The sequence below is a fragment of the Bacillus rossius genome, chromosome 18, assembly GCF_032445375.1.
Source record: "Bacillus rossius redtenbacheri isolate Brsri chromosome 18, Brsri_v3, whole genome shotgun sequence".
Taxonomy (NCBI): domain Eukaryota; kingdom Metazoa; phylum Arthropoda; class Insecta; order Phasmatodea; family Bacillidae; genus Bacillus; species Bacillus rossius.
Window position 1 is genome coordinate 17169539 of NC_086345.1, and position 27229 is coordinate 17196767.

The 27229-nt window shown below is 41.6% G+C and overlaps 1 protein-coding gene across 1 annotated transcript in view; it reads right to left on the minus strand.

Annotated features, from left to right (window-relative positions):
• Positions 1–217: 217 nt before the first annotated feature.
• LOC134541378 (protein nubbin-like) overlaps positions 218–27229 on the minus strand; it is a 303008-nt gene continuing 275996 nt past the window's right edge. The window contains exons 6-10 of the mRNA XM_063384802.1: positions 20533–20639; positions 12298–12480; positions 9953–10201; positions 3146–3813; positions 218–452 (exon numbers count right to left, since the gene is read on the minus strand). Of these exons, the coding sequence (XP_063240872.1) occupies positions 218–452; positions 3146–3813; positions 9953–10201; positions 12298–12480; positions 20533–20639 (1442 nt within the window). The remainder of the gene's footprint in view (positions 453–3145; positions 3814–9952; positions 10202–12297; positions 12481–20532; positions 20640–27229) is intronic.

The window sequence follows — 27229 nt, forward strand, 5'->3', positions numbered from 1 at the left end:
CAAACGTGGCTACCGCCGCGGCGGAGTACCCTGCTTCTGTCGGTCGCAACGGAGCGACGCGAACGGAAGAGCTCGCGATTGCAGAGTCGATCCGTCTCCGCTTCCGTTGCCATCGTAGAACGCGCCAAGGGAGTGGCGCGCGTGTTCGGGGTTTTTTTTTTCAGTGCGCCTCGCGGCGGTCGAAGTCGGGGAAGAACGCCCGGCCGCCGCGGGGCGGTCATTCGCCCTTGACGGCGCCGGGCGCCGCGAAGCCGTGATGCCCCGCCGACGAGGACGACGAGGTCGTGACGAGGGAGAGCGGCCCGCCGCCCATGGGCGGGAGCGGCCCCCCGGGGAAGGAGCCGGCGATGGAGGCGAACATGGTCCCCGGGGCGGTCCCGGGCACTGAGCAGATGGTCGGGCTGCCCATGGCCGCGCTGGGCGGAGGGTTGATGCGCTTCTCCTTCTGCCTCCTGCAACGAGACACACGTCTGCATCATTACAGCACCAAATGTAAGAGCGCACGCTGACGACGCATAGCTAGGGACACCTGTATTTCGCGATTTCAGTTCATGTCACGGTATTTCACAAAACATTGTAGCTTTTTCTAAGAGTCATGGCAAATTGTGAGGGTGCAGCAGTACGGTGACCACATTCTCATTGGCCCCCGTCAAGAGCGGGACGACACCTCTCACCGACCTCAGCCAATAACCACAGGAGAAAAGCTACAGTATTTTGTGAAATACCTTGACACGAAATGTATTCGCGAAATACAGGTGTCCCTACGCATAGCTAGAGGCACGATTCTATGGTTTTAATTTTAGTCCAATTTCGTTTTCAAAACAGAGCATTTTTTACAAAACCAGTTTTTTTATACTTACTCCACCAAAATAGGGGTAAAATCTAGATGCTGCTTTTTTACAGTAAAACAATTTTTATAAAATTAAATTAGCCAGCATTTATGTTTCAAAATGAATTCAATAAGAGACGACCAATAAAACAAATTAAATTAACTTTTCTGATCCATACACTTTGGTACAATTTGTTTGTCCAGATATGACATTCCTTCAATTTCAAATATTAAAAAATTCCTTTGTATAAAACATTAAATAATAGGTACTGTAATTCATTGTGATGTGGTCGATGAACAAACTTATAATTATTTTTTTTTACATCTTGCCTAACTTTTATTAGTAGTCAAAACACAAAACTACACATAGCAGGTTTTTACTCAACTTAACACCTAAATTGATAAAGCAAATTGTTAGTTAATGATGAATAAGTGCAAAACTATTTAGGTTGGATGGATATGTGCCGTATGAATAAAGGTGCACGTCTTGAACATTCGTAAGATGAAAACTAGGTTAGTGTACCTTCAATTTGGCGAGTGATTTTTTTAAATAGTCTAAATTACATTGTTTTAATATACTTTTACGGACAGTGTGTACACGAATGCGAAAGGGATGCCCTCCCCCCCTTTTATTTTTTAACCTAGCCTTCTTAGCCAGAGTAGCCCTGTATATCAGTGAAGGCAGTTATTTAGGGTGTTGCAAGATGAACTGTTACAACACATGCAATTCCAACGGCGTCGCCTGCGGCTACTACTGTGGACCCATTTATTTAATACAATTGTTCAATATTTAAATTATTATTTTTTTTTTTCGAAAATCCCCCTGCGCCCAAAAAAAAAAACATTCCTGTAACCACCACTGGCAGTCTTGAGATACCAACATCAACAAACAAAAATGAACTGCTTTTTACAATTACGGACCAATTTCAATCACTGATAGCAAACGAAAAATTTTAAAAATTCGAGGGAGGCGGTAATTAGCCTGGAGTCTTTTGTATTTGATCTCCAGTTGACTGCCCGGCAACCCAGCCGCCTCAGCAAACAACCAGCAACTTTCTCGTACATAAAATTTCCAATACAACAATACAAATTTATAATTACCAATAGTGCACTAAAAGAATTAAAACAGTATAACGTCGGCTTTCTTCTAAAACCTCGTAACTCCATTTCAGTCAATTTTACAGGAGAACTTAATGAGCTTTTGGAGCACGGTTTCGACTGACAAAGATACGTACTAGGTTTTATTATTTTTTAATAGAAAAGAGACTAAGGAAGAGTTGACTTTCGAGGTTTTTATCAGCATATGCACTATGAAAAAGTATACCAAACACACCCGGAATATAAAACTGGGAAAATCTGGACTTACGAGGTTTTAGAAGTAAGCCGACGATAAATTGGACGTAGTTATGCAAAAAGGAACCAACCCACAATTTTGTTGTATTTTATTTGAAAATAAATTGAAATAGTACAAGGTTGATCGTACCATTGTTGCTATTATTATATCAGTATTTATACTAGACCATTAAAATTATACCCACATTATGTTATCAACACGAGAATTACAATTTATAATCAACTTTAACTTCAAAATACTCAGAATATGTTTCATGTGGGTTGGTTCCTTTTTTGCATAACCACGTCCAATTGAAAAATACATAATAATTTAAATGATCGAAGACATACACTAGAATAAAAAGATGAATAATGATGTCATATCGAAAGGACGGTGTGTATAGCAGAAAAGGGAGTGTTCAAGTATTATGTAACGCAATTTTTGAAGATTTTTGACCCCCCCCCCCCCCGGTAACGTGCAGTAACATTTTTCTGTACCTCCTCCCCCTCCTTAAACGTTACGTAACACCCAAGTGACCATTTTTACCTAAAAGTCATAATTATGTTGCGCCAAAGTACCGGAAAGTACCGGAAAGATCTAGAATACCTTTGTTATTGTTTTAATCGCGTTTGCGGTAATAATAAATAAAACAAGCAATTTCTATCTGGCAGCACATGAGCATATTGTTTAGTTTATTTATTTATGTTTTGTAATTTAATAAAAAAAAAAATGACGTACAATATAATCGGGGGATTTCCCGTGAAACATAAACGAAAAGGGTTGCAAACATGGGAAATTTTAACTGCCTAGTTTTTTTTATTTAAAAAAAATACGTATTGTGATGTTCGCAACCCCCCCCCCCCTCCCCACCCGCCTTTGTAACGCATCGTAACATTTTACAAGAACCCCCCCCTCTCCCCAAATTGCATTACGTAATACTTGAACGCCCCCAGAGGCGAGATATCGAGGGTGGGCATATTTACCTATTGCAGAACCACACCCGGACGACCTCCTTCTCCATGCCGAGGCTCTCGGCCAGCATGGCGATCTCCTCGGACGTGGGCTTGGGGTTCTGGATGAACGCCTTCTCCAGCGCCACCCGCACGCTGGTCTCGATGGACGTGCGCTTCTTGCGGCGCCGGCCGATGGCCTCGGGCGTTGTCAGCGGGTTGGCCAAGGAGCCGGGGTTGTTGAGCGAGTTGTCTGCGTCCTCCAGCCACTTCTGCAGCAGCGGCTTCAGCTTGCACATGTTCTTGAAGGACAGGTTGAGCGCCTCGAACCTCGATATGGTGGTCTGGGAGAAGTCGTTGCCGTACAGCTTGCCCATGGCGAGGCCCACGTCGCCCTGGGTGAAGCCCAGCTTGATGCGGCGCTGCTTGAAGGTCTTGGCGAACTGCTCGAGTTCCTCAAGGTCGGTGGTCTCCTCGGGCGATGGCTCCAGCGCCCGCGCCTGCGGCGTCTTGACGTGGTGCTGGTGGTGGTGGTGGTTGTGGTGGTTGTGGTGGTTGTGGTTGTGGTGCGGTGACGGCCCGCCGTGCCTGCTGGCGGGCTGCTGCTGCTGCTGCTGCTGCTGCTGCTGCTGCTGCTGCTGCTGCTGCTGCTTCTGCAGCTGCTGCAGCTGCTGGGCCGCCTGGGCTATGGCTTGCTGCACCTGCCGACGACAGTGCGCTTTTTTGTGACGTGTTTCGAAAACGGCACAAAAATAAACTTATTTTACGCCCCAGGGTCTAAGTATGTTGATGTGTAGACTGCAGATTATATTTTTTGACACTATTTAACAGTGCTAGACCTATATTAATAACTTATAATTAGGGATCGGGAAATTTCGCGGGTTCAATGACCCCTTAGATGAACTCCATAGTTCTACCTTTGAATATATATACTGTATAGAAGTCGCCAGCCCAGGTTAAAATTTCTAATACGGTTTTGAGGTAGTTGGTTAATTCACCGCCGCAATCGCCACCATCTCTAGGGCATCGACTTGTGGTGGTCCCTAGCGGACAAGTGTCGAACTCTTCAAACACCCCTTCCCCCTCCCGCTGAACGACCTTGAGCTGCAGTGAATGATGGATTGGGGGTGCGGGGAATGACAGCGGGCGACAGTGCTGCGCTCTAACGTGTAAATAACAACCTAAGATGATACAGGGCGTTACGGCAGCGCACTGCAGCAGTGAAGTTCCCAAGCTGCTCATCATACGCTCCTGAAAAACGTAGAGTAAATCCTATCCACTCGCGACTTCTATACAATATATATATTCAAAGGTTCTACGTACACTTGTTCAAATGTCAACCACCCATTGGCTGCTGTCTTGTGAGAAGTCCCATCGTAGCAGCCTGTGATTCGATAAAGCTTTGGTCAGGTGTTTCTCATTGGCCCAGAGTCATCCAGGTGAGTTGTGAGCCAATAGCAGAGGCGGCGCTGAGGTATAACTATATGTGTTTTAGCCTATCGCGAAATTAATTTGCGAATTTTTCCGGTCTCTACCTTGTAGGAAACCTTCCACGGAAACTATAAACATCCCAAAGAAAAACAAAACGCTCATGAAAAAGGCAAGCATACTACCAGTAGCGGATCCGGGGGGGGGGGGGGGCTAAGGGTTCAAGCCCCCTCCAAAAGCATCTGGGTCCACTGTTGTTTTAGTGTTTGCCTTGATAAAGCCTATCCTCAGCTGGGTCAAGCCCCTCCCAAACCAAAATCCTGGATCCGCCACTGCATACTACTTAACCTTTCAGAGAATATTCCTTAATACCGGCCATGGAAGCTGTAAAGGAATATTTTGAAGAAAAATTCCTTCGTGCTTTGATCAAATTTAATAAATATTTTTAAATAATTTAACTAATTGAGGTGTTTGTTGTTAATGCATTCATTTCCCTAGAAAACACCATGAACGCTTCTAGCTCCTGGAAGTCCTTTTCTGAATTTGCAATCTACCGTAATCTATTGCAATCTACATGCAAGTATGTGCTCTTTCTACGGCAGACGTCTTTGGCGGATGAAAACTCTGGTCCACTCCATGCACTGTTGCAGATAATTACTGAGATAACCATCAACCAACATTCCAATCACACAAAAAAAATTTCTGTGCTTTTACACAAGATTCCTTTGGAAACCAGTTGCCTAGAAATGGTTTGTAAATCTACAAGAAAGATATTGTAACTTTGTATAACACATAAATTTTTGAGATAGTACTGAGTATTTCTTGTGAAATTTTACATATAATTTTACATCTTAATTTATGTTTCTTTTAATCATAATTGTTTTCAAACCATGAAGAAAGATAATTGAATATTAAATAATTTGACTTTATTTTATTATGCTTACTAATGTGCGCAGTTAATACTGGAAAGCTATTCAGGGAACGGTTTACAAGTAACTTTAACTATTGGAGGTACTGGGACAATACAAAGCATAAATCCCTGGGTAATAATCTGAAGTCAGTACTACTGCGAACACTTATTTGGAAGTGATACGGTTGTTTTCATTCAAATGTACAAATTTTCAAATATCTGTAATTTTACATGAGTACTTTTGTTCCATTTACAAAAAAAAGTACAGTGTATGGATTTAAAACAATTTCCTGGATATATGTAACTGGATGGACTGTGGGGGGGGAAGGAGTTTTTTTCCCTTCCAAAATCCGTGTGGGGTTGTACCCTGGCAGTAGGTTGAAAATTACAAGTATCTTCTTAATAGAACTCATAGGAAATCTTACAAGTTATGCGATACGCACAGATAACATTGACTTTTACGGCCACACGGTAACGTTTGCAGTCTCAAATTCTTTTTTTTTTTAATTGAGGGGGGGGGGGGGTTAAAAGTTGTACATTAAGTAATAGAGAGGGTGCCATAAAAAAAATTACCTACCCCAGCCCTTATTTTTTTTCCTTGACGGCCCTGCATGTCGTAGGAAAACCTCGATAATGGAGAACGTACATGGAGAACTAGCCAAATCGGTTCCCCCTCCCCCTTAACCCCTTGTGTTTATTAATTCATCATTGTTGTCCATTTTCTAATATTTTTTTCCCTATGACATACAGTGTAATCCAGCAACGGCATACGTCCAGGAAATTGTTTTTTTGGGTTCAATCTTTCCCGTTGGAAGAATCGTTCAGAGAAAACACAGTTCGGTAGCTGGTGGTGTTGGTGGTGGGTTTACCTGAGAAGCTTGCGACACACCTTGAGAGGGCGTGTTTTGGCGGGAGAACCGTGGGTGCAGCATCCCCTGAAAAAAGAAGATGGTGCTCCCACTCTCCAACAAGAAACCAAACCGACAGAAAGAAAAAAAAATAAAAAAAACAAAAGGTCTCACAAACTCTTATCATGAGGAACATAGATAGCAAAAAATTCACAGGAGCTTGTTAGAAGCGATTCCATGGTGTTTTCTCGCAGGAAAATATCATCGGGGTGATGGATTGAGCAAAGTTGAGTGAAAAGTCTTTAGCGTGGTACATTCCGTGATCTGGCACCAATGAATCCGCTTGCGTTCAGATGTTTTCAGGTGAATTCGGACCCTACACTTTCAGTTCACTCAGAGTGTATCGTTACTGTCAGTTTTAATTCCAGTACTGTTATGGTTAGTTTCTGGCAGGGTTACATTTCATGTTTTTACACTTGGTATTTCCGATAAAATTATATAATGACTTTTGATAATCCAGCAACATCACTATAGGGACAAGATTATATGGTTTTCTTTTTAAGGAAATTTTGTATTTTAAAATAGGATATTTCAGTGTTATTTTTATTTATATAAATTTATTTCATTCATGAATATAGTGTATTTTTCAACAAATAATATAGGTACTAATTTCACCAAAATAGTGCCATTTTGACAAATATATATGGTGAACTTTCACAATAAATTTTTTTTTTTGTAATATGTTTATCTTGGACAGAACTGTTCAGAATAAAAATAAATCTTCAAGTGATTGCATGTTTGGAAAATGTAATTTAAAAATAATTTTGTGATGTAGAGAGAAAATAAAAGTAACATTCAATAGTGGATTTCAGAGCCCAAATAAAGTTCAGTTCAAGGAAGAGATAATTAATAGTGAAGACATTACATTAATAAATTTATAGTAATTTTAAAAAACTTGGTCATTTTAAAAAGTAATTAAACATGTATTTAAAATATTAAATTTACAATTAAAGTTAAGTCAGAAGATGTGAGATGAAAAGGCATGGCTGAAAAAGCTAAAAAGGAATGATGGTGAGGAAGACAAATAAGTTTAGTGTGTGATGTGTATTTGAAGAGTGTGGCCAGGTAAAAATAAGCATGTCCCAACACTGGAAGAATAGGAGCAGCTTTGGAAGAATGAACATGTGCTTTCAGGAGGAAGATGTGCGGTCAAGGAGAAAGAACAGATGAGGCTGTGAGGTTCAAATATGTGTTGCCAGGGAGAAATAGAAGATTTAGCTTTGAGATATGAATATGTGTGGCCAGGGAGAAAGAAAAGGTTTAGCTTTGAGATACGAAGATGAGTAGCCAGGGAGAAAGAACAGGTTTAGCTTTGAGATGCCAAGATGTGCGGCCAGGGAGAAAGAACAGGTTTAGCTTTGAGATGCCAAGATGTGTGGCTAGGGAGAAAGAACAGGATTAGCTTTGAGAGGCGAAGATGTGTGGCCAGGGAGAAAGAACAGGTTTAGCTTTGAGATGCCAAGATGTGTGGCCAGGGAGAAAGAACATGTTTAGCTTTGAGATGCCAAGATGTGTGGCCAGGGAGAAAGAACAGGTTTAGCTTTGAGATATGAAGATGTGTGGCCAGAGAGAAAGAACAGGTTTAGCTTTGAGATGCCAATATGTGTGGCCAGGGAGAAAGAACATGTTTAGCTTTGAGATGCCAAGATGTGTGGCCAGGGAGAAAGAACAGGTTTAGCTTTGAGATATGAAGATGTGTGGCCAGGGAGAAAGAACAGGTTTAGCTTTGAGATATGAAGATGAGTGGCCAGGGAGAAAGAAAAGTTTTAGCTTTGAGATATGAAGATGTGTGGCCAGGAAAAAATAACAGGTCTAGCTTTGAGATATGAAGATGTGTGGCCAGGGAGAAAGAACAGGTGTGGTTTCAAGGCACAAACATGCACAGCCAAGGAATAAGAAAAGGCATGGCTTTGAAAAACTAAAATTTAGCCAAGGAGGAAAAAAGGTGTGGCTTTAGAGGCATGAAGCTGTGCTGCTGAGGAGGAAAAAAGACGAGGCTTTGAGAAACGAAGAAGGGAGAAATGGTGTGGCTTTTAGGAACGAAGATATACGACAAGGGAGGAAGATCGGTGTAACGTTTAGGTTCGAAGATATGCACCAGGTAGGAAGAACAAGGGTGGCTTTGAGGCATGAAGATGTGCACCAAATAGGAAGAACGGGTGAAGCTTTGAGCTCGAAGAAATTCAGCCTGGTTGGAAGAACCGATGAAGCTTTAAAGCACGAAGATGTGCTGCCAAGGAGGAAAAAAAACAGTAGAGGCTTGTGGGCGCGAAGATGTTGTGCCGCCAGGTAGTTAGAACAGGTGTGGTTTTGAGGCACGCAGATGTGCGGCCAGTGAGGAAGAAAGGGCGTGGATTTTATGAACTAAGATGTGCGGCCAGAGAGGAAGAACAGGTGTGGCTTTTAGTCACAGATGCAGATGTGTGGTCAGTGAGGAAGAAAGGTCGTGGCTTTTATGAACTAAGATGTGCGGCCAGAGAGGAAGAACAGGTGTGGCTTTTAGTCACAGATGCAGATGTGCGGCCAGTGAGGAAGGAAGGGCGTGGCTTTCATGAACTAAGATGTGCGCCCAGAGAGGAAGAACAGGTGTGGCTTTTAGTCACAGATGCAGATGTGCGGCCAGTGAGGAAGAAAGGGCGTGGCTTTTATAAACTAAGATGTGCGGCCAGAGAGGAAGAACAGATGTGACTTTTAGTCACAGATGCAGATGTGCGGCCAGTGAGGAAAGAAAGGTCGTGGCTTTCATGAACTAAGATGTGCGGCCAGAGAGGAAGAACAGGTGTGGCTTTTAGTCACAGATGCAGATGTGCGGCCAGTGAGGAAGGAAGGGCGTGGCTTTCATGAACTAAGATGTGCGCCCAGAGAGGAAGAACAGGTGTGGCTTTTATGAACTAAGATGTGCAGCCAGAGAGGAAGAACAGGTTTGGCTTTTAGTCGCAGATGCAGATGTGCGGCCAGTGAGGAAGAAAGGGCGTGGCTTTTATGAACTAAGATGTGCGGCCAGAGAGGAAGAACAGGTTTGGCTTTTAGTCGCAGATGCAGATGTGCGGCCAGTGAGGAAGGAAGGGCGTGGCTTTTATTAACTAAGATGTGCGCCCAGAGAGGAAGAACATGTGTGGCTTTTAGTCACAGATGCAGATGTGCGGCCAGTGAGGAAGAAAGGGAGTGGCTTTCATGAACTAACATGTGCGGCCAGAGAGGAAGAACAGGTGTGGCTTTTAGTCGCAGATGCAGATGTGTGGTCAGTGAGGAAGATATGGCGTGGCTTTTATTAACTAAGATGTGCGCCCAGAGAGGAAGAACATGTGTGGCTTTTAGTCACAGATGCAGATGTGCGGCCAGTGAGGAAGAAAGGGAGTGGCTTTCATGAACTAACATGTGCGGTCAGAGAGGAAGAACATGTGTGGCATTTAGTCGCAGATGCAGATGTGCGGCCAGTGAGGAAGAAAGGGCGTGGCTTTTATGAACTAAGAGAACTAAGATGTGCGGCCAGAGAGGAAGAACAGGTGATGCTTTTGGTCACTCAAAAGTGCTGCGAGAAAGTGAGGAACAGGGATGCCTTTGGGGGTAACGAATGCCAGCCCGGACCTATACCTGGTTCTGCAGGAAGAACTGCGCCTGCGCGGGCAGCTGCGCCCCGGCGCCCGGCTGGAACAGCACGAACTGCTGCAGCTGCTGCTGCAGGCTATGCTGGTGCTGCTGCAGCTGCTGCTGCAGGCCCTGCAGCTCCTGCGGGCTGAGCGCCGACAGACCGGGCAGCGGCGAAGGGGCGGCGGCCGCCGTCGCCGCCAGCTGGCTCTGCAGCAGCAGCTGCTGCTGGCCCTGGGAGCCCAGGCTCATCAGCTGCAACAAGGGTCATCGGTGCACTTCGCGTCCCTTTACGTCACTCTGTGAATCTGTAGCAGTCTGACAAGGGTGCGGCTGGGTGGACCCCTGGGTCTCAGCGCCCTCAGAGTCGCGACCACGTAGAAGCACATCTCCCATAGACTACTGATGACGTAGACCAACCCCATGGCCCCCACAAGGGTGGGGCTGGGTGGACCCCTGGGTCCAGGGCACAGCCTTATTTTATTTTTATCTCAATTTGTGATATAAATATACATACTCGCTGTGGTTAATTTAAAGTAAAGTAATTTTATAAATAAAGGCTAAGTTTGGATTTATAAAATAGCAACTATAAGCATACCCTGCATTTTCAAATTAAATAACACGCTAAAAATAATGTAGGTAAGAAATAACCATGCAATTATAAATCAACACGTGACTGTAATATTGCTCCTTCCTCTCCCCCCCCCCCCCCTGGCCAGGTCACTGATGCCATGCACCCGTGTCACGTGCGTAAGGCATGCCACTTACGTAAGGCATGCCACGCGTGCCTGGACGGATTACGAGGATCGTCGTTACCCCCCCCCCCTCCTCCCCCTCCGCACCACGCGAATCATCCCGCCTCGGGCTATTATCACCTTTAGCAGTCTGAGGATTTCGGGCTTACTGAGGCCGCCGCTTGGAGTGGCGTGAATAAGCGTCGATATTCTTGATGTTTCGGGCGTCGGGTCGGGCCCGGGATGACGCGACTCGTCACAGCCGCTCTCGCCGGTTCGAGAAAAGGGCGCCTCAGGTACTTAAGCGACAGTTCTGAGCGAGTTGGGATAGCTAGGAGAGTTCCGCGAGTGAATGGAAGTGCGACATCGGCTAAGAGGGTGAGAGAGACCCCCTCGAAAGTGGCGCGACGCGGAGTGACGTGATCGAGAGAGTGCGACTGAGTGGCGCGAGACTGTGTGTGTGTGGGCAGGCGATAGGTAAGGGGCGAACTACTGTCGAGCCTAGCTCCAGTGAGGAGTGCGAACTGCGGAACTTGACAAGACATTGAGTGACTTGAGGATAAACATTTTTAATTGCCAGAGATTGGTGATGGGACATTTTTAAGTACAATAATTATTTATTAGTAATGGCCACTTTCTTGCCCCCCCCCCCTTTTTTTTTTACTGGCAGGATTTAACGAACGCCTAATTCAATCATCAACAGGATATTCGTTCATAAAGATTGCAGGCTTTCGGGGCCATTGCCTGAAGTAGCTTGATTTCTGGGTTGTAGCTGCGACGATGGCGACTGCAATGTCGACCGAAACGTCTGTGATATATATACACCTATACACGCCTTGGACGCAGCTACAACGCAGAAGCCAAGCTACTTTCCAATCTGAGCTTTTTCTTTAACAATTTTCGTGCAATGTTCTTGTAAGTAGTGTTATTTTTCATTCATAATTCTTAATTAAATTGAATTAAATGCTCGTAGGCGTATAGGTTAAGTTTATAATTCTTTAAGTTTTTTTTTTTAATCCGTAAACCCGGCTCCGAAAAGAGGTGCTCATAATAAACGGGGTCGCAACAACAAGGTTTGACAGTATCCGCAGATGAATAAAAGCTTACATTTTCAATTACCACCTAAAAATTTACTTTTAAAATTGCAGCCGTGATGCATTAGCGATGTTTGCATGTTGAAAGAATTTATAAAAAAATGTGGAATGTTGGTAACCATGTCTTTTTTTTTAATAATGTTTGCAAAAAGGGAAACCTTCTTTACACAGACGAGAGAGCCAAACGTCCGATCCATCTTCGGTTTTTTTTTTGGTTCATTGTAAATAAATATGGCGGTGTTGATAAAAGGATACTAATGGTCAATTAGGTTAGGTTAGCTACATTATAAATACTTTAAAACATTGTGGGCGGTTGATTTGGTTAGGACAGCTAAATTAAAGATACGGGGGAGGAAAAAAAAGCGATCATGAACTTCGGGGAACTTCGGGTTTTGGCTCTCTCGTCTGTGAAAAAAGAAGGGCTTCCCCCTGCAAAACAGAGTTGTTAATTTATAATTATTTAGTTTTTTTTTAATACGTAAACCCGGCTGTAGGCTGGCGCGAAGGGGTCGTCGGAACGCACCTGGTTGAGCGACAGTTGGCCGGCCTGCATGGCCGCCAGGGCGGCGGCGGCGGCGGCGGCGGCGGCGGCGGCGGCAGCCGGGGGCCGCGAGCTGGACGTCACCTGGCTGCTCACCCCTGAGCTGGGCGAGCTGGAGGAGCCGTTCAGCTGACCTCCGGAGTTGCGCTGCGACACCTCCGTCACCTGCCGGGCGCAACAACATGGCGGCATCCAAAAATAAATAAACAAATATTCACGCTCGTTACGAATAAAAAAAAAACCTATATATAAGAGTGAAATTTTTCAAAATGAATAAAAATTATATAATGTGCTTTTAATTCTTATAATTTGATGATCATTAGAAACATTTATTTATTGCGAATAAGTGAGGTTATGTTCCCGTGTGCATCATAAACAATCTCGATTATTTTATTAAATATAATAATCATATTATATATATATACGTGTTTACGTTAATATCGAATACTGAGTGTTAATTTAATAGTTTTAATAGTTATTTAATTTCTATTAATTATTTATCATGCCAGGTAAATATAACTTCTAACGCGCGTACCTAAGTACACGCACCTATTTGTCCCTCGTCCCCCCCTCCCCTTCCCATGTAACAATATAGCGGTCTTTCGATATATCGTTCGAATGATATCGATACCTTAGATAAAGCTGGACTCCAGGGAAGCCTACACTTCACAGGGATGAGATCCACGCCCGAACAGTTCCGAAGTTCTCCGAAGTTTGCCGATCGCTCGTGGAAAAAAAAAACCTCCATTGTGAAATAATTTTTATACAGACTGTCCATAAAAGAATGACCCAATTTCAGTGGTATGTTAAAACAGTTAATTTTTACATTTTACAACAAACCATACATCAAATTGAAGGTAAACTAACTTAGTTTGTTTAACATATGTTTGATGTTTGCATGCGATGATTAAATGGTTAACAACTGGGAAATGAACTCGCTAGTTCATGGTATAGAGTGGGGCTCCCATTTAATAGACCTTTTTCGAGTTTTCGCATGAACTTTCAAATTCAAGGTTACCAGTGGTTTCACCTAATTATTACATGAAGGTGTTTTGTTACGTAAACGTTTTACGTGTGTCTTTGATTCTGATACGCAAATTACCGCAGCAGTGTGGAAGAATGGTACCTATTAGCATCGCCACAGCTCGGAACTGATATTATTTTTTTGCACTAAACGACAGCATAAAGTACACTCACGTTAGTAGATTTTCATGACATTTAATGATGAAGTCCAGATCTAATATTAGTAGTATATTTTATTGCGCAGCGGTTTCATAGTAAGCATTTACACAAGACTATAATATATTTTTTTTTTTAGTAATCCAGCTACGGACATTTATTTTGAAGGTATACTTTTGTAAAGTAGTAACTAAGGATAGCTTAATTTAACGATTGCGTTAAAGACATGCACTGCAGTATCTTTGTTAAGGTATCTACGATTTTTGGTGTACTTTACAATTTGAATTATGCAAAAATATAAGCCATCGAACAGTTGAACGAACGAAACTCAAACTCCAGAGGCTCTTGTTCTGATAAAAAAAAAAAAAAAAATTGACCGTCCATTCGTTCAAAGTACGGAGTACCTAAGTTAGGAATTGTCAGGACACTGCATGCTGAGATGTCGTTGAAGCCACCTCGTCATGTTATTACGCCTTAAAAACATTCCGGAAATGGTGCCTGACCACGTGTGATGCTGGTTAGCAAGTATGAATTAGATTCTCCTTCGTAAAAAAAACAAACACGCCAATTACATAAAGATACAGTCATTTAAAAAACTGCTTCCACGATTCAAACACTACACTTCCAGCCAATGATTTCGGCGTCATATCAACATGGCAGATAAAACAAAAGGCCCAACCTGGTTACCATGTAGGTAATTATGCAGACGTTGCCAAAAACTCCTGGTTTGAATTATCGGCATTTCCAAGCTCTCGACGGATTTTACGGTTGGAATATTTGGCCGTAGGTCACTCGATTGACGCACCGCAAAATATTGTAATTCCATTTTTTTTTTTTAAGGCATATATCGATTTGAGATGGTGGCGCGTGAAGTGGCGAGGAAAGATGTTAGGAACGTAGGGTTTCGGAAAACCTGCTTTCCTCTGCAGGAATAAGAAATCGACGTCACAGGAAAAGCGTTTCTCTCTAACACTGCCGGAATGGTGGAGAAGGGGAGTAAAAAAAAAAAAAAAAGTCTTGAAAAATTTTTGGTTTGCTGATACGGCAGCGTTTTATCTATTCCCTCCGCTCTACCCTGCCCGAAAAAAAAAGGGGAAAAAAAATCGAGCTGCTCAAACAAACGGCAAAGTGAAAAGGGCCAAGTGGAATTCGTCCGGTCCGATCCGATGTATGTATGCGGCGGACACGAGACCTGGTTTGAGTCATTGGCATGCAGAGCGCAGCACCGGTCTGCCAGAGACGTATGGTAATGCGGTCAGGACAGCACCGGACGGCGGTTAGTCTTTTGTTCCTGGTCTTTGAGAAAAGGAGGAAGGAGAGAGAGAGAGAGATAGAGAGAGGCCAGAAAAACCTACCACCCACTGACCTCGAGTCAGACACTCGGAGAATCCGCGTTCCTGCAACTCTTCAGATTTTTTTTTGAAGTGAATCTTCTCTTCGGGCGCGCGATGAGAGCAAAATTTCAAAATCGTATTTTAATGCGACGTTTTTTAGTGAAAGATCGTTGTTAAGTGAAAATGACAGGAAATAGGTACCTGGCCAAATTATATATAAAGAGAGCACTATGCTATAAACGTGTGCTGAGCTCGTTTTCGTACTCCTCTTTGAGCGATGATTTGTCCCCCACACACAAAAATAATATAGCCGAGAGAGATAGATAAACAAAAGAGTAAGACAGAGAGTGTACTCGTGCACTTGTTTCAGAAAAATAGATATAGGTAAAATATTCAGTCAGCTGCGAGTAGCCTGAAGTTTATATATTTTTTGCTACCAGAGCCCTCGCGTTCCTCCTTGTTCAACCAGCAGCGTAGAGAGCGCTGTTGAGAACAGTCCTTGCATTTCCCGCACAGATAGCGCTACCTGTTATGAATTTCTTTTTTTTTTTTTGGTTCAGAGATTTGACGTGTTCCAAATGGCAGGAATTGTTTGAAGAAACAGTAACACGCAGTTTTTTTTCTTTATAGTGTGAGTATTTCAACAATAACTAATATTTATTATTAATTAATCATTATTAGAAAACTGCCTTCCTTTCCTCTTCTCTCTCTCTCTCTCTCTGCCATTTTACCCCTTACGATATACGTATTAGTAGACACCGGAAAAATTCGTGATATGCTAAAATTCAAATAATTATACTGTTGCGCTGCTTCTGCTATTGGTTTGCTGTTAATATGTAGGACTCTTGGCCAATTATAGACCATCAATCAAAGATTTATCCAACCACAAGTTACCCACTTGAGACGCCTATAAAATTCAGCACCCAATGAACGGGCGCCGTTTGCCCAAGTAGGCAGAGGATCGTGGTGTCTATCCTGAAGGTTATTGAACTCGCGAATTTTTCCAGTCTCTATTTATTAGTCGAGATTTTAATTGCCAAAGGAACTTCACTTCTGTCACGTGTACTGAGTTACGCTCGCTCTTTTTTTTTCGAGAGAGAAATTTATTTATAGCAGATAGGTTGATAAGAGGCGAAGACGTATAATTCTAACGTTGAGCTATTCGTACCGATTTTAGGCATGTTAAAACTATCTCCCAAAACCTTCTATGCCTTGTTGCAACTACATATGTACTGAAAATGATAAAGTCTCCAAGCGCCGCGAGGAAATAACTTATTATTTCACGCTACTACAACTATCATGATAATCAGTGGCGGATTCAGGATTTTGGTTTGGGGGGGGGGGGGCCTTGACCCAGCTGAGGCTAGGCTTTATCAAGGCAAACACTAAAACAATAGTGGACCCAGGTGCTTTTGGAGGGGGATTGAGCCCCTTTGCCCCCCCCCCTTCTGGATCCGCTACTGATGATAATCACACCGGTTTCACAAGTGTTGAATTCAACCAGCAGCTGAAGCCAAGACCTATGCCATGTTGATCCACATAAATTAAGCACGGAAACTTCTTTATTGCGAGGGTTATTGAAAATATTTGAAATTGCAAGACGGCAAAGCACGATTCCCCCTTTAAGGAAAGTGCAAGTGCTAAGAGGGCAACGTTAAGCGCAACAAATGAGGAGTGGGGACATTCGCTGAAATACCGTATTGTAGTAATCTCGCATTCTTGCTCACGTCATCAAAATTCTTATACTCCTGTACGTGAAATTTCACTTAAAACGCGCGTTCTGCGAAGTGTTATTTTGTTGTTAAAATAAAGTACCTAAGCCATGTTAGGAGTGGTACATACGTAAATTGATTTCTCTCCAAAAAAATATTTATTTATTTATTTATTATTTTTCTAAATAATTTTAGGACGGTATATTCTCCACGTCCAGACGATTTCAACTGAAAAGTAAAGGTTGGTTGGATTAAGTCCCCGGCATTTCAAGTGCTCTTAAATCGCGAAAGTGTATTAATTCTTGTAAAATGTAATAATTTTTTTATCTCAATAACGAAGTTTCACGAGAGAGCAGCGTACTTCGTATACGTTCGAGCGACTGGACTGGGAGTCAGTGAAACGTAGGCTTTCCTCGCGGGAGAGGTTGGAATCCGTGATGCAAGGGCATAATAAAGAGAGGGGTGAGTAGGGGGGGGGGGGTAGGGGGAAGCAAAGACAAGCAGGAATCTCTCAGGAAGAGTCAATATCTTTGGATATGAAAGGAAATGTCGGTGTTTATTTTACGTACCTCTTCCCCCCCCCCCCCTTCTCCATCCCACACGAAAAGCCCCTACCACTATACGTCTGGAAGTCTGGGGATGTATAGCGTCCACCCTTCGTCTTCGATCACATACGAGGCACGGGGCAGATTCAAAATGGTTAATTCATAGTCTTCTCATTTCGCGGGGGTTTGCTGGGAACAACTAACGGAAATACTGACATGCACAAGTCTTAGAAAGCCTACAGTGTTCATTCATACCTGCTGTCGTCGTGGTGAGATACGAGATGGTTGTATTTTACGTTTTTTTTTTGGACGTGATAACGTCTTATAAATCGATGAACGCCGGCCGCTCGCACGGAAAAAGCATGACTCATTGTCACGTTCCGCCTGAGCCGAGCGTGCAAGAACCGGGCCAACCTACCGTGCGAGAAAATCTTTTATAATATCAAACATGTTAAGGCGGGCTTTTCAACTAATTGTCCGTGATTATATTTAAACAAATTAATTTAATTAAATTTGCAAAAAAAACTGTAAATAATATTTGAAAATTAAAAAGTATGCAATTTTCCATCAATGTTTTCTTATGACGTTATCACGTAAAACTATCGTCCGTAAACCGACTTTACAGACAACCCCCCCTTTTTTTTTATGTTTTAGTTGCAACTATCTCGTCGTCGTCAGCCTGTTGTGTTCGCCTGCGCTGTAGTTGATTCTGATAGGCTACTAAGTGGTATGTTTTAATTTCTTTCAGGAAAAAAAATCGTCTGTAAAGTCGGTTTACGGACGATAGTTTAACGTGAAAACGTCATAACAAAACATTGATGAAATGATTGCATACTTTTATGAATAAAATTTAATAATTTTTATTGAATTATCACTATTTTGTTTGGATACAACGGAGTGAAAGAAAATCTACAATTAAATTGATAAATTTAATTGATAAATCTACTTTTATTTGCACTCATCAATTCAAATATGTTTATTACTTTAACGAACAGATTATTTTAACTATAACTTTTATACATGTTTTTTTATTTGACTTCTTCCAATCTGTGTTATTCTGTTAAGGATAGGACGATGATAGGAAAAGTAGGAAACGAATGGGAGTGTTTCAAGTTTAATGTGCCTCGAAAAAATCAAATCGATGGTTGTTCCAATCGAGTGGAAGAGAGATAGATGCGGCGCAAGCGTCAAATGAGCGTAACGGGGCACAGCGTAACGGGACAATGTGCGTAACGGGACACTTTTTCGTGCGTGCAGCCGGCGTTCATCGATTTATTAGACGTTGTCACGTCAAAAATACGAAATAAGGAAACGGAACTGCTCGTCCTTCCTCGGGGTGATTCTCAAAAGCTTTTCGTGGACAGACACCACTCGGATATGTTGAGCAGTTTTCAAATCGCGTGGGATCCCCCCTTTCCCCCCCCCCCCCAGCCACCGAAACTCTGAACACAGGATGTATGTCCGGGTAGGCGTGGCCCTTATAGTGTGTTCCAAGTAGAGCTGGAAAAATTCGCGAGTTCAATGACCTCCAGGATAGACTCCACGATCCTCAGCCTACTTGGGCAAACGGCACCTGTTAATTATTGGGTACTGAATTTTGAGACGTCTCAAGTCGGTAATTTGTGATTGGATACTTCTTTGTGTATGATGGTCTCTGATTGGCCGAGAGTTCCTACATATTAACAGTGAACCAATAGCAGAAGCAGCATAACGGTGTAATTATTTGAATTGGTAACATATCAACGAAATGTATCTGCGAATTTTTTCCGGTCTCTAGTTCCAAGTCTTAACGAAGGTAAATATATATATATATATATATATATATATATATATATTTCAATATCAAACGAGAAAAAATTGTTGAAAACAATATGGCGGATTTAGCTCCCTCTCTCTCTCTCTCTCTCTCTCTCTCTCTCTCTAAACAGGCCAGTAAGGAGTCAGGGGCGAACAATCAGATCTACCCTGTTCCCCCCTCCTCCCAAACTGTGCTAACCGGGCGGGGAAACGAAGCAAAGGAAGTCCGAGAACAAAGCAAGAAATTTCTCGTCCCACTTGACTGTCCTTTCTCGAGGGGGGAAAACGGATGAGGAAGGGGGAAGGGGTGTTTGGGGGGGGGGGGAGAGTGGAGAATTCCTCCCAGGACAAACACGGCAGCTAACCGGAAACAAGAGTACGAGAGTGGGCGGGCCCATGATGGAAAAAAAAAGAGAGAGAGAAAAAGGTGGGGGGAGAAATTTCACGCGACAGTTATTCGGTATCGCACATCGCCGGCCAGGACTTTTTTTTATATTTTTTTTTACGCTTTAACATCTTATCTCTCGGTATACGGGCATTTGGTGGGAGTAAATTTCGTTAATGCGAATTGAAAGTCAAAGGAACGGAAATGTGTGACGGACAGGGCTGCCATCCATTGCGAAAGGCGCGTAACCAAATTTCACAAAGCCGAAGGGAAACTTTTATAGTTTAATTGACGCATTTTAAATGGATAGGCAATATTTTAATCAAAATTCCTTGTCATAAATCATGATCCGATGCGGGGTTTAATATATGTATACATAAAAGTCTTTTCCGCTTTTATTAATGCCGTATTTTTATTTTAAATTTCTATCAGCGACTGGAATGATTCGATAGTTTACATAGCTTCTCCGGCAGCGAATTCTAGCGGAGATTGAGTAAACTACGTGAGATTCGCGCACTGAGAGAAAGGTTTGTTTGCCTCAACAAAATATTTGTTTATATGTGGCGAAATAAACATATTTTGTTAATTCAAACAAATATTTTGTAGTAGGAAAGATACTGTTGACCCAACAAAATGATTTTGTCAACTCAAATGTATATTTGGTTAGGTGTAACAAATTATTTTTGTTACTTACCGAGTTTGGTTGAAATAACAAATAATTTGTTCCACCGAGTAAATATTTATTTCGCCATACATAAACAAATATTTGTTTGATTCAAAGAGACATTTTTCTCTGTGCGTCCATAAATCTAGTTCAAAACATCAATTTTGCGTATATACTTTGAATATATATACTGTATAGAAGTCGCGAGTGGATAGGATTTACTCTACGTTTTTCAGAAGCGTATGATAAGCAGCTTGGGAACTTCACCGCTGCAGTGCGCTGCCGTAACGCCCTGTATCGTCTTAGTTGTTATTTACACGTTAGAGCGCAGCACTGTCGCCCGCTGTCATTCCCCGCACCCCTCATCCATCATTAACTTCAGCTCAAGGTCGTTCAACGGGAGGGGGAAGGGGTGTTTGAAGAGTTCGACACTTGTCCGCTAGGGACCACCACGAGTCGATGCCCCTAGAGATGGTGGCGATTGCGGCGGTGAATTAACCAACTACCTCAAACCCGTATTAGAAATTTTAACCTGGGCTGGCGACTTCTATACAGTATATATATATTCAAAGGTATATATTTATCACTCTGGACCACTCACCAGGTTGAGAGCCTCCCTGTCCGAGTCCCTCGAGTCGCCATCTTGGACCGCCGCGTCCGTACTCACGCTGTGTCCGTCGTCGCTCAGGTCGCCGTTCATCCGCGCGTCTGCGGAACATGGGCGCACACTGTTGGTACCAGACACAGGGGCGCACACTCTTAGTACCAGACACATGGGCGCACACTGTACACCAGACAAATGTGCGCACACTCTTAGTACCAGACACATGGGTGCACACTCTTAGTACCAGACACATGGGCGCACGCTCTTGGTGCCAGACACATGGGCGCACACTCTTAGTACCAGACACATGGGCGCACACTCTTAGTACCAGACACATGGGCGCATACTCTTAGTGCCAGACACATTGGCGCACGCACACACTTAGTACCAGACACATGGGCGCATACTCTTAGTACCAGACACATGGGCGCACACTCTTGGTGCCAGACACATGGGCGCACACTCTTAGTACCAGACACATGGGTGCACACTCTTAGTACCAGACACATGGGCGCACACTCTTAGTACCAGACACATGGGCGCACACTCTACACCAGAAACATAGACTCACAATTAGTAGAGACCGGAAAAATTCGCGGGTTCAATGACCTTTAGGATAGACTCCAATATCCTTTACACACTCGGGAAAATTCCATCTGTTCATTGGTTGCTGACTTGTGAGTTGTCACGACTGGGTGGCCTGTGATTCGACACTTCTATGAGTGAGGGTCTCTAATTGGCCCTCAGTCCTCCAGATTAACTGTGGACCAATGGCAGAAGCAGCACTAAGGTATAATTATTTGAATTTTAGCATAGCACGTAATGAACACGCGAATTTTTCAGGTCTCTAACAATTAGTTAAGGAAATGGGGGTAAGCGTACTCTCAATATTCCAGAAACATGGGCGCAAACTCTTAGTTCGGGAAATAGGGGTAAAGCCACGATTAATATTCCAGAAACTAGAGTGAACACACTCTTAACTCCAGGAATATGAGCGCAAACTCTTAGAGCGGGAAATAGGATTAAATACACTCTTAATAATCCAGAATCATGGGCGGACACTCCTAGTTTAGTTATAGGGGTAAACTTAAGTACTATTGAAATTCCATAAACTAGAGGGAACACACTATTAATTCCAGAATTATATGCGCACACTCTTAGTTGCAGAAATATTGGTAACCACGCTCATAATATTTTAGAAACAGGGATGAACACACTCTTCATATCACGGCAACGTGAGGTTTACAAAACTCTTAATTATAAAACCCGGAGTGAACATACTATTAATGCCGAAAAACGGATGAACACAATCATATTTCAGAAAACAGGTTTGAACACGATCTTTATATTTCAGAAACGGGCGTGAACAAACACTTTCAATATTCGTGAAACAAGGTTGAACACATTCTTAATTAATTACAGAAACATGACCGTACACTCATTTTCCGGAAACGAATAAACACACTCTTAACACATATATATGCACTCTTAAATTTCGGAAATGCGTTTGAACTGACTCTTAATTCCGGCAACAAGGGATCACACATCTTTAATTCCAAAATAAGGGTTGTACACACTCCTAATTAATGAAAGAGGGGTGTGGGTCTCTTATTTAAGAAACAGGGGTTTAAGCAATCTTAATTCCAGAAAAAATCCTCAAAAATGTGTTTGATCGCAATCTTAGTTCCAGAAACTGAGGTGTAGGATCATAGTTCTAAAAACAAGTGACCACAAATCCTTAATTATAGAAACAGTGGTGAACACACTCTGCATTCGGTTAATAAGTTGAACACACTATTAATATTCCGGTAATTGGGGTGAACACACTCTTAATTCGACAACGGTGGAGCCTAGGACCTGTGGTTTCAATACCCGAACTCCACCCACCGAAATTTCGGATTTGCGTCACCGCAATTAAATAATTATGAGTATTACTGTCCTACTTCATTTGACACACACACACTAAATTAATATTTACACTTTTCCTAAATGTGTCCTGAAAAAATCTTTCCTATAAAATTTGTTCTTTAAATTATTCATGTAATGGGTAATTTTGACTTAATACAATTTCTTGGACATTTGCCATTTCAGTTTTGCACTTTTTGTCATGGAAACAATTCATAAAATGCAAAATAAAAAATATCAATTAAAATAATAAATAAGTCCATAGAAAAAGAGACTAAATCAGCTGATATCAAACCGATAAACCCAACGCTGAACATACGATCAGGCTGTGCCTGATGAAGGAAACAGATGTCAGTTCCCGAAACGTCACAAATGTTTTGTCATTGGAAACCTTCTGTGTTCGTCAGTGCTATCGTCCGTAGTATAATTATGTTTTGCTGCGTTGTCCACATTTTTGTCTGTCTACATTTACTGTTATTTTTGAAACTGTCTCGTCGTTGTTAGCCACTGTGTTAGTCTGTGCTGCTTTTATGTTTTTTGACGTGACAATGTCTAATAAATCGATGAACGTCGGCTGCACGCACGAAAAAGTGTCCCGTAAAGCACATTGTCCCGTTACGCTGTGTCCCGTTACGCTCATTGTACGCTTGCGCCGCATCTATATTTCTTCCACTCGATTGGAACAACCACCGATTTGACTTTTTCGAGGCACATTAAACTTGAAACACTCCCATTCGTTTCCTACTTTTCCTATCATCGTTCTATCCTTAACAGAATAACACAGATTGGAAGAAGTTAAATAGCAAACATGTACACAAGTTATAGTTAAAATAATCTCTTCGTTAAAGTAATAAACATATTTGAATTAATGAGTTCAAAGAAAAGTAAATGTATCAATTAAATTGTATATTTCATTTCACTCCTTCTTTGTATCCATACAAAATAGTGATAATTCAATAAAAATGATTCAATTTCATTCATAAAAGTATGCAATCATTTCATCAATGTTTTGTTATGACGTTGTCACGTTAAAACTATCGTCCGTAAACCGACTTTACAGACAACCAATTTTTTTTGCATCCAAGTTTTCACCTAACGTACTGTCGTGCCAGCCATATATTAATTACTACGTGCAAGGCGCATCACTTTATTTTCACATACGTACGTGAAATTTTACCCTTAAGGGGGGAAGAATTTTAAAAATTTAATTTTTGCTTTTTGAAATTCGTATTTATTTTTTCTCTCTCGTGGTTTTAAATAATTTCGTAATAAAACCACGGTTTTTACATTTTTTCGACAATTTTAATTGTGTATTTAATGATTTCAAGATTTTTGAAGCCCCAAATAAGTATATTTCAATTCTAGCATGAAAAAAGAACATGTAATCGTACAGTATATGTAGTATAGAGGTTTGAATTAAAAGGTTTGTATGCTACCTTTGACATAACTCCCTTATTATTTGTACTAATATTATTTATTATAATTGGAAAAAAAATTAAAAAACTATGAAACAGGAGTATTTCACGGGTTTTGATGAAAACATAAAAAAAAATTATTTAAGATTGATATCATACAAATAAGAGTTTTAAGATGAGGTCTAAATACGAATTGTGGAACACACGATTACATGCTCTCAGTTCATGCTGCTATTGCAATAAAAATTGGCGTTTTTGAAACGATTAATTAGCACTTAGTATAATTAAAACCATTTATAAAGTTCCATTTACAGTAGTTATAAAACTTATTCAATTTAAACCACTGGCAAATGAAATTATAGATAAAAATAATTCGGGAAACACCCCTTTAAACGGTAATTTTGAAAACAGTTAAATTGATTGCGATTTTTTTTTATGCAAGAAGAGCGTCATACTGGAGTGAATAAAGTTTGGGCTGAAAATGTAAGTCAAGTAACTCGATGAAAAAGAGTTTAACTAATATTATTGTGTAATAAACATATTTGAATTAATGAGTGCAAATAAAAGCAAATTTATCAATTAAATTGTAGATTTCATTTGACTCATTTTTTGTATCCATACAAAATAGTGATGATTCAATAAAAATGATTCAATTTTATTCATAAAAGTATGCAATCATTTCATCAATGTTTTGTTATGACGTCACGTTAAACTATCGTCCGTAAACCGACTTTACAGACAACCAATTTTTTTTTATTACTGAATTCCTTCCGCGGAATTCTTGTGCTGCCTGATGTCTAAGTTTGAATGTGTTCGTCTGTGCTGACGTCATTTTATTGTCGTCCATAATACTTACCTGTTTAGGTTCATCATTGGGTTTACATGTTTGACATCAGCTGATTTGGCTGATTTAGTTTTCTACAGGCAAGCGGTTCACGTTTCACTACAGCATTACATGACTTGGTCGTGGTTCGTTCTGGGGTAAAAATATAAATAGGGCTTTAATTCCTCAAAATCACACTATATAAACATCTATTAAAATGATAACACTATGTGTAAACAACAAATAATAGAAATATTAAGAGTTATTTATAGAATTCAAACAAAAAAATTAATTATAAAATCAAGATCCACATTAAAAATCCACTGATTTATCAGTGAGCAAATGTTTGTTTGGTAGAATCAACAGTTCCAATGTTTAGATTAAAACTGACTCATATCAAGATAGTTTCCCGCCAAAGTTCAGGCCCAGTAGCGCGTTCTGCGCCGGGGGTTTAAACTCTTCAGATTGGCCGTCGCGGTCTCCGCATAAATTCCGTGCTGCGCCGTGATTGGCTGCTATTTAAACCCGCATGATAGGCGGAATCGGATATGGCAGAGGGTGTGTGTGTTTTTTTTATTTTTTATTTTTCAACCCTTGTGATCACCGCTGGGTCATGCGTCTGCCAGGGGGTAGGGAGAGAAGGGTTGAATGCCATTATTTAACAATAATGGCAGTATGATGGCGGGTGGAGGCGGTATGGGGGTGGCGTATAGGGGTGGAGGGTAGCAATGGAGAGACACACCCTTCTTTCTCTGCATACGGGTTCCTGTCCCGGTGTTGCCAAATGTCCTGAATTTAATGTTTCCCGGGCACAAACATTTTCCAATAATAGCCAAGTGTGTGTGTGTGTGTGTGTGTGTGTGTTTTTTTTTGACGTGATAACGTCCTATAAATCGATGAACGCCGGCTGCACGCACGAAAAATTGTCACGTTCCGCCTGAGCCGAGCGTGCAAGAACTGGGCCAACCACCGTGCGAGAAAATCATATATAACATCAAACAGGTTAAGGCGGGATTTTTAACTAATTGTTCGTGATTATATTTCAATTTAAATTTGCAAAAACTGTAAATAATATTTGAGAATTAAAAAGTATGTAATTTTTCATCAATGTTTTCTTATGATGTTATCACGTAAAATTATTGTCCGTAAACCGACTTTACAGACAACCCCCCCCCCCCCCCCACCTTTATGTCATCAAACATCGTCATAAGCCCGTGTCCTTGCTAATTAATTTTAATTTGTAGTTTCTTTTTTTATGATTGAAAACCACATCAAAATGCTATTTAGTGATGTGGGTGGTTGCAAAGACATTCATATTTACAAAAAAGAAAAATTACGCATATACCTACGATTGTGTGATAAACAAATACGATGAATAATTTTATTACGAGCAAAGTATTAATCTTACATCAAATTTCAAACGAAACTTCAAAAACTTGAAAAAACTGGTTTAAAAGTATTTTATTGTTAAAAGAGTAAAAAAAAAATTACTGTGTACACTTCCGTGAACAGGAGTGTCTTAACTTCAGAACAGAAAACCCGCTATGTTGAATAACCTTCACGTACCTAAGTGACTACGATAGGAAAAAATAAAAGACACCTACTCCGTAGTAGAACATATATAACTAGAGACCGGAAAAATTCGCGGACCCATTTCGTGGTATGCTAAAATTCAAATAATTATACCGTTTGCGCTGCTTCTGCCATTGGTCCGCTGTTAATATGTAGAGGACTCTTGGCCAGTTACGAGACCATCAATCAAAGAAGTATCCAATCACAAGTCACCCACTTGAGACGCCTACAAAATTCAGCACCCAAATGAACGGGCGCCGTTTTCCCGAGTAGGCGGAGGATCGGAGTCTATCCTGAAGTTCATTGAACTCGAGAATTTTTCCAGTGTCTACATATAGCTCATGTGTAGGTGCAAGGGAAGAATTTTTTTTTTTCCGTAAAACCGGCAACGCTGTACCCGAAATGTGTTTTGAATATGACTCGACCTGTAGCGTGTGGCACCGCGAGAGAGAGAGAGAGAGAGAGAGAGAGAGAGAGAGAGAGATACTGAACACGCTTAGCATCACCCTCCTGAGTCATCCATCATTCCTGGAGTAAGGTTGGGGTGACCTTACGGGGGCGATCTATGAAGCAGGGAATTGTTAGTGGGAGGGGAGGTGGCGTTTCTGGCGGTATTTTGTTCTCCCCAATGCTATTCTCCAAACCAACAACACCCCTTTTTTTTGCATTCACTTTGTAGTCACTTCTTTTACCCGCTGCATTCTCCAACCACCAACCCCCCCCCCCCCCCCCCAACACCCCTTCCACACCCAAAAACCAAACTTTGGGCATTCCTACGGTAAAACGCTCGGCCGAAGACAGGGCGACTCTTACAGTTGGAACTGAAACCATGTTCTGCGCGACATCTGTTGTGTGAACCCATAACGACGTACTATTAAAACAAAAACTCTGAATATAAGTTCAAATCCAAATTTTACTGGGGATCCCCTATGGTCCCCTGCCAATATATATATTTATTTATTTAAATAAAAAACCCAAA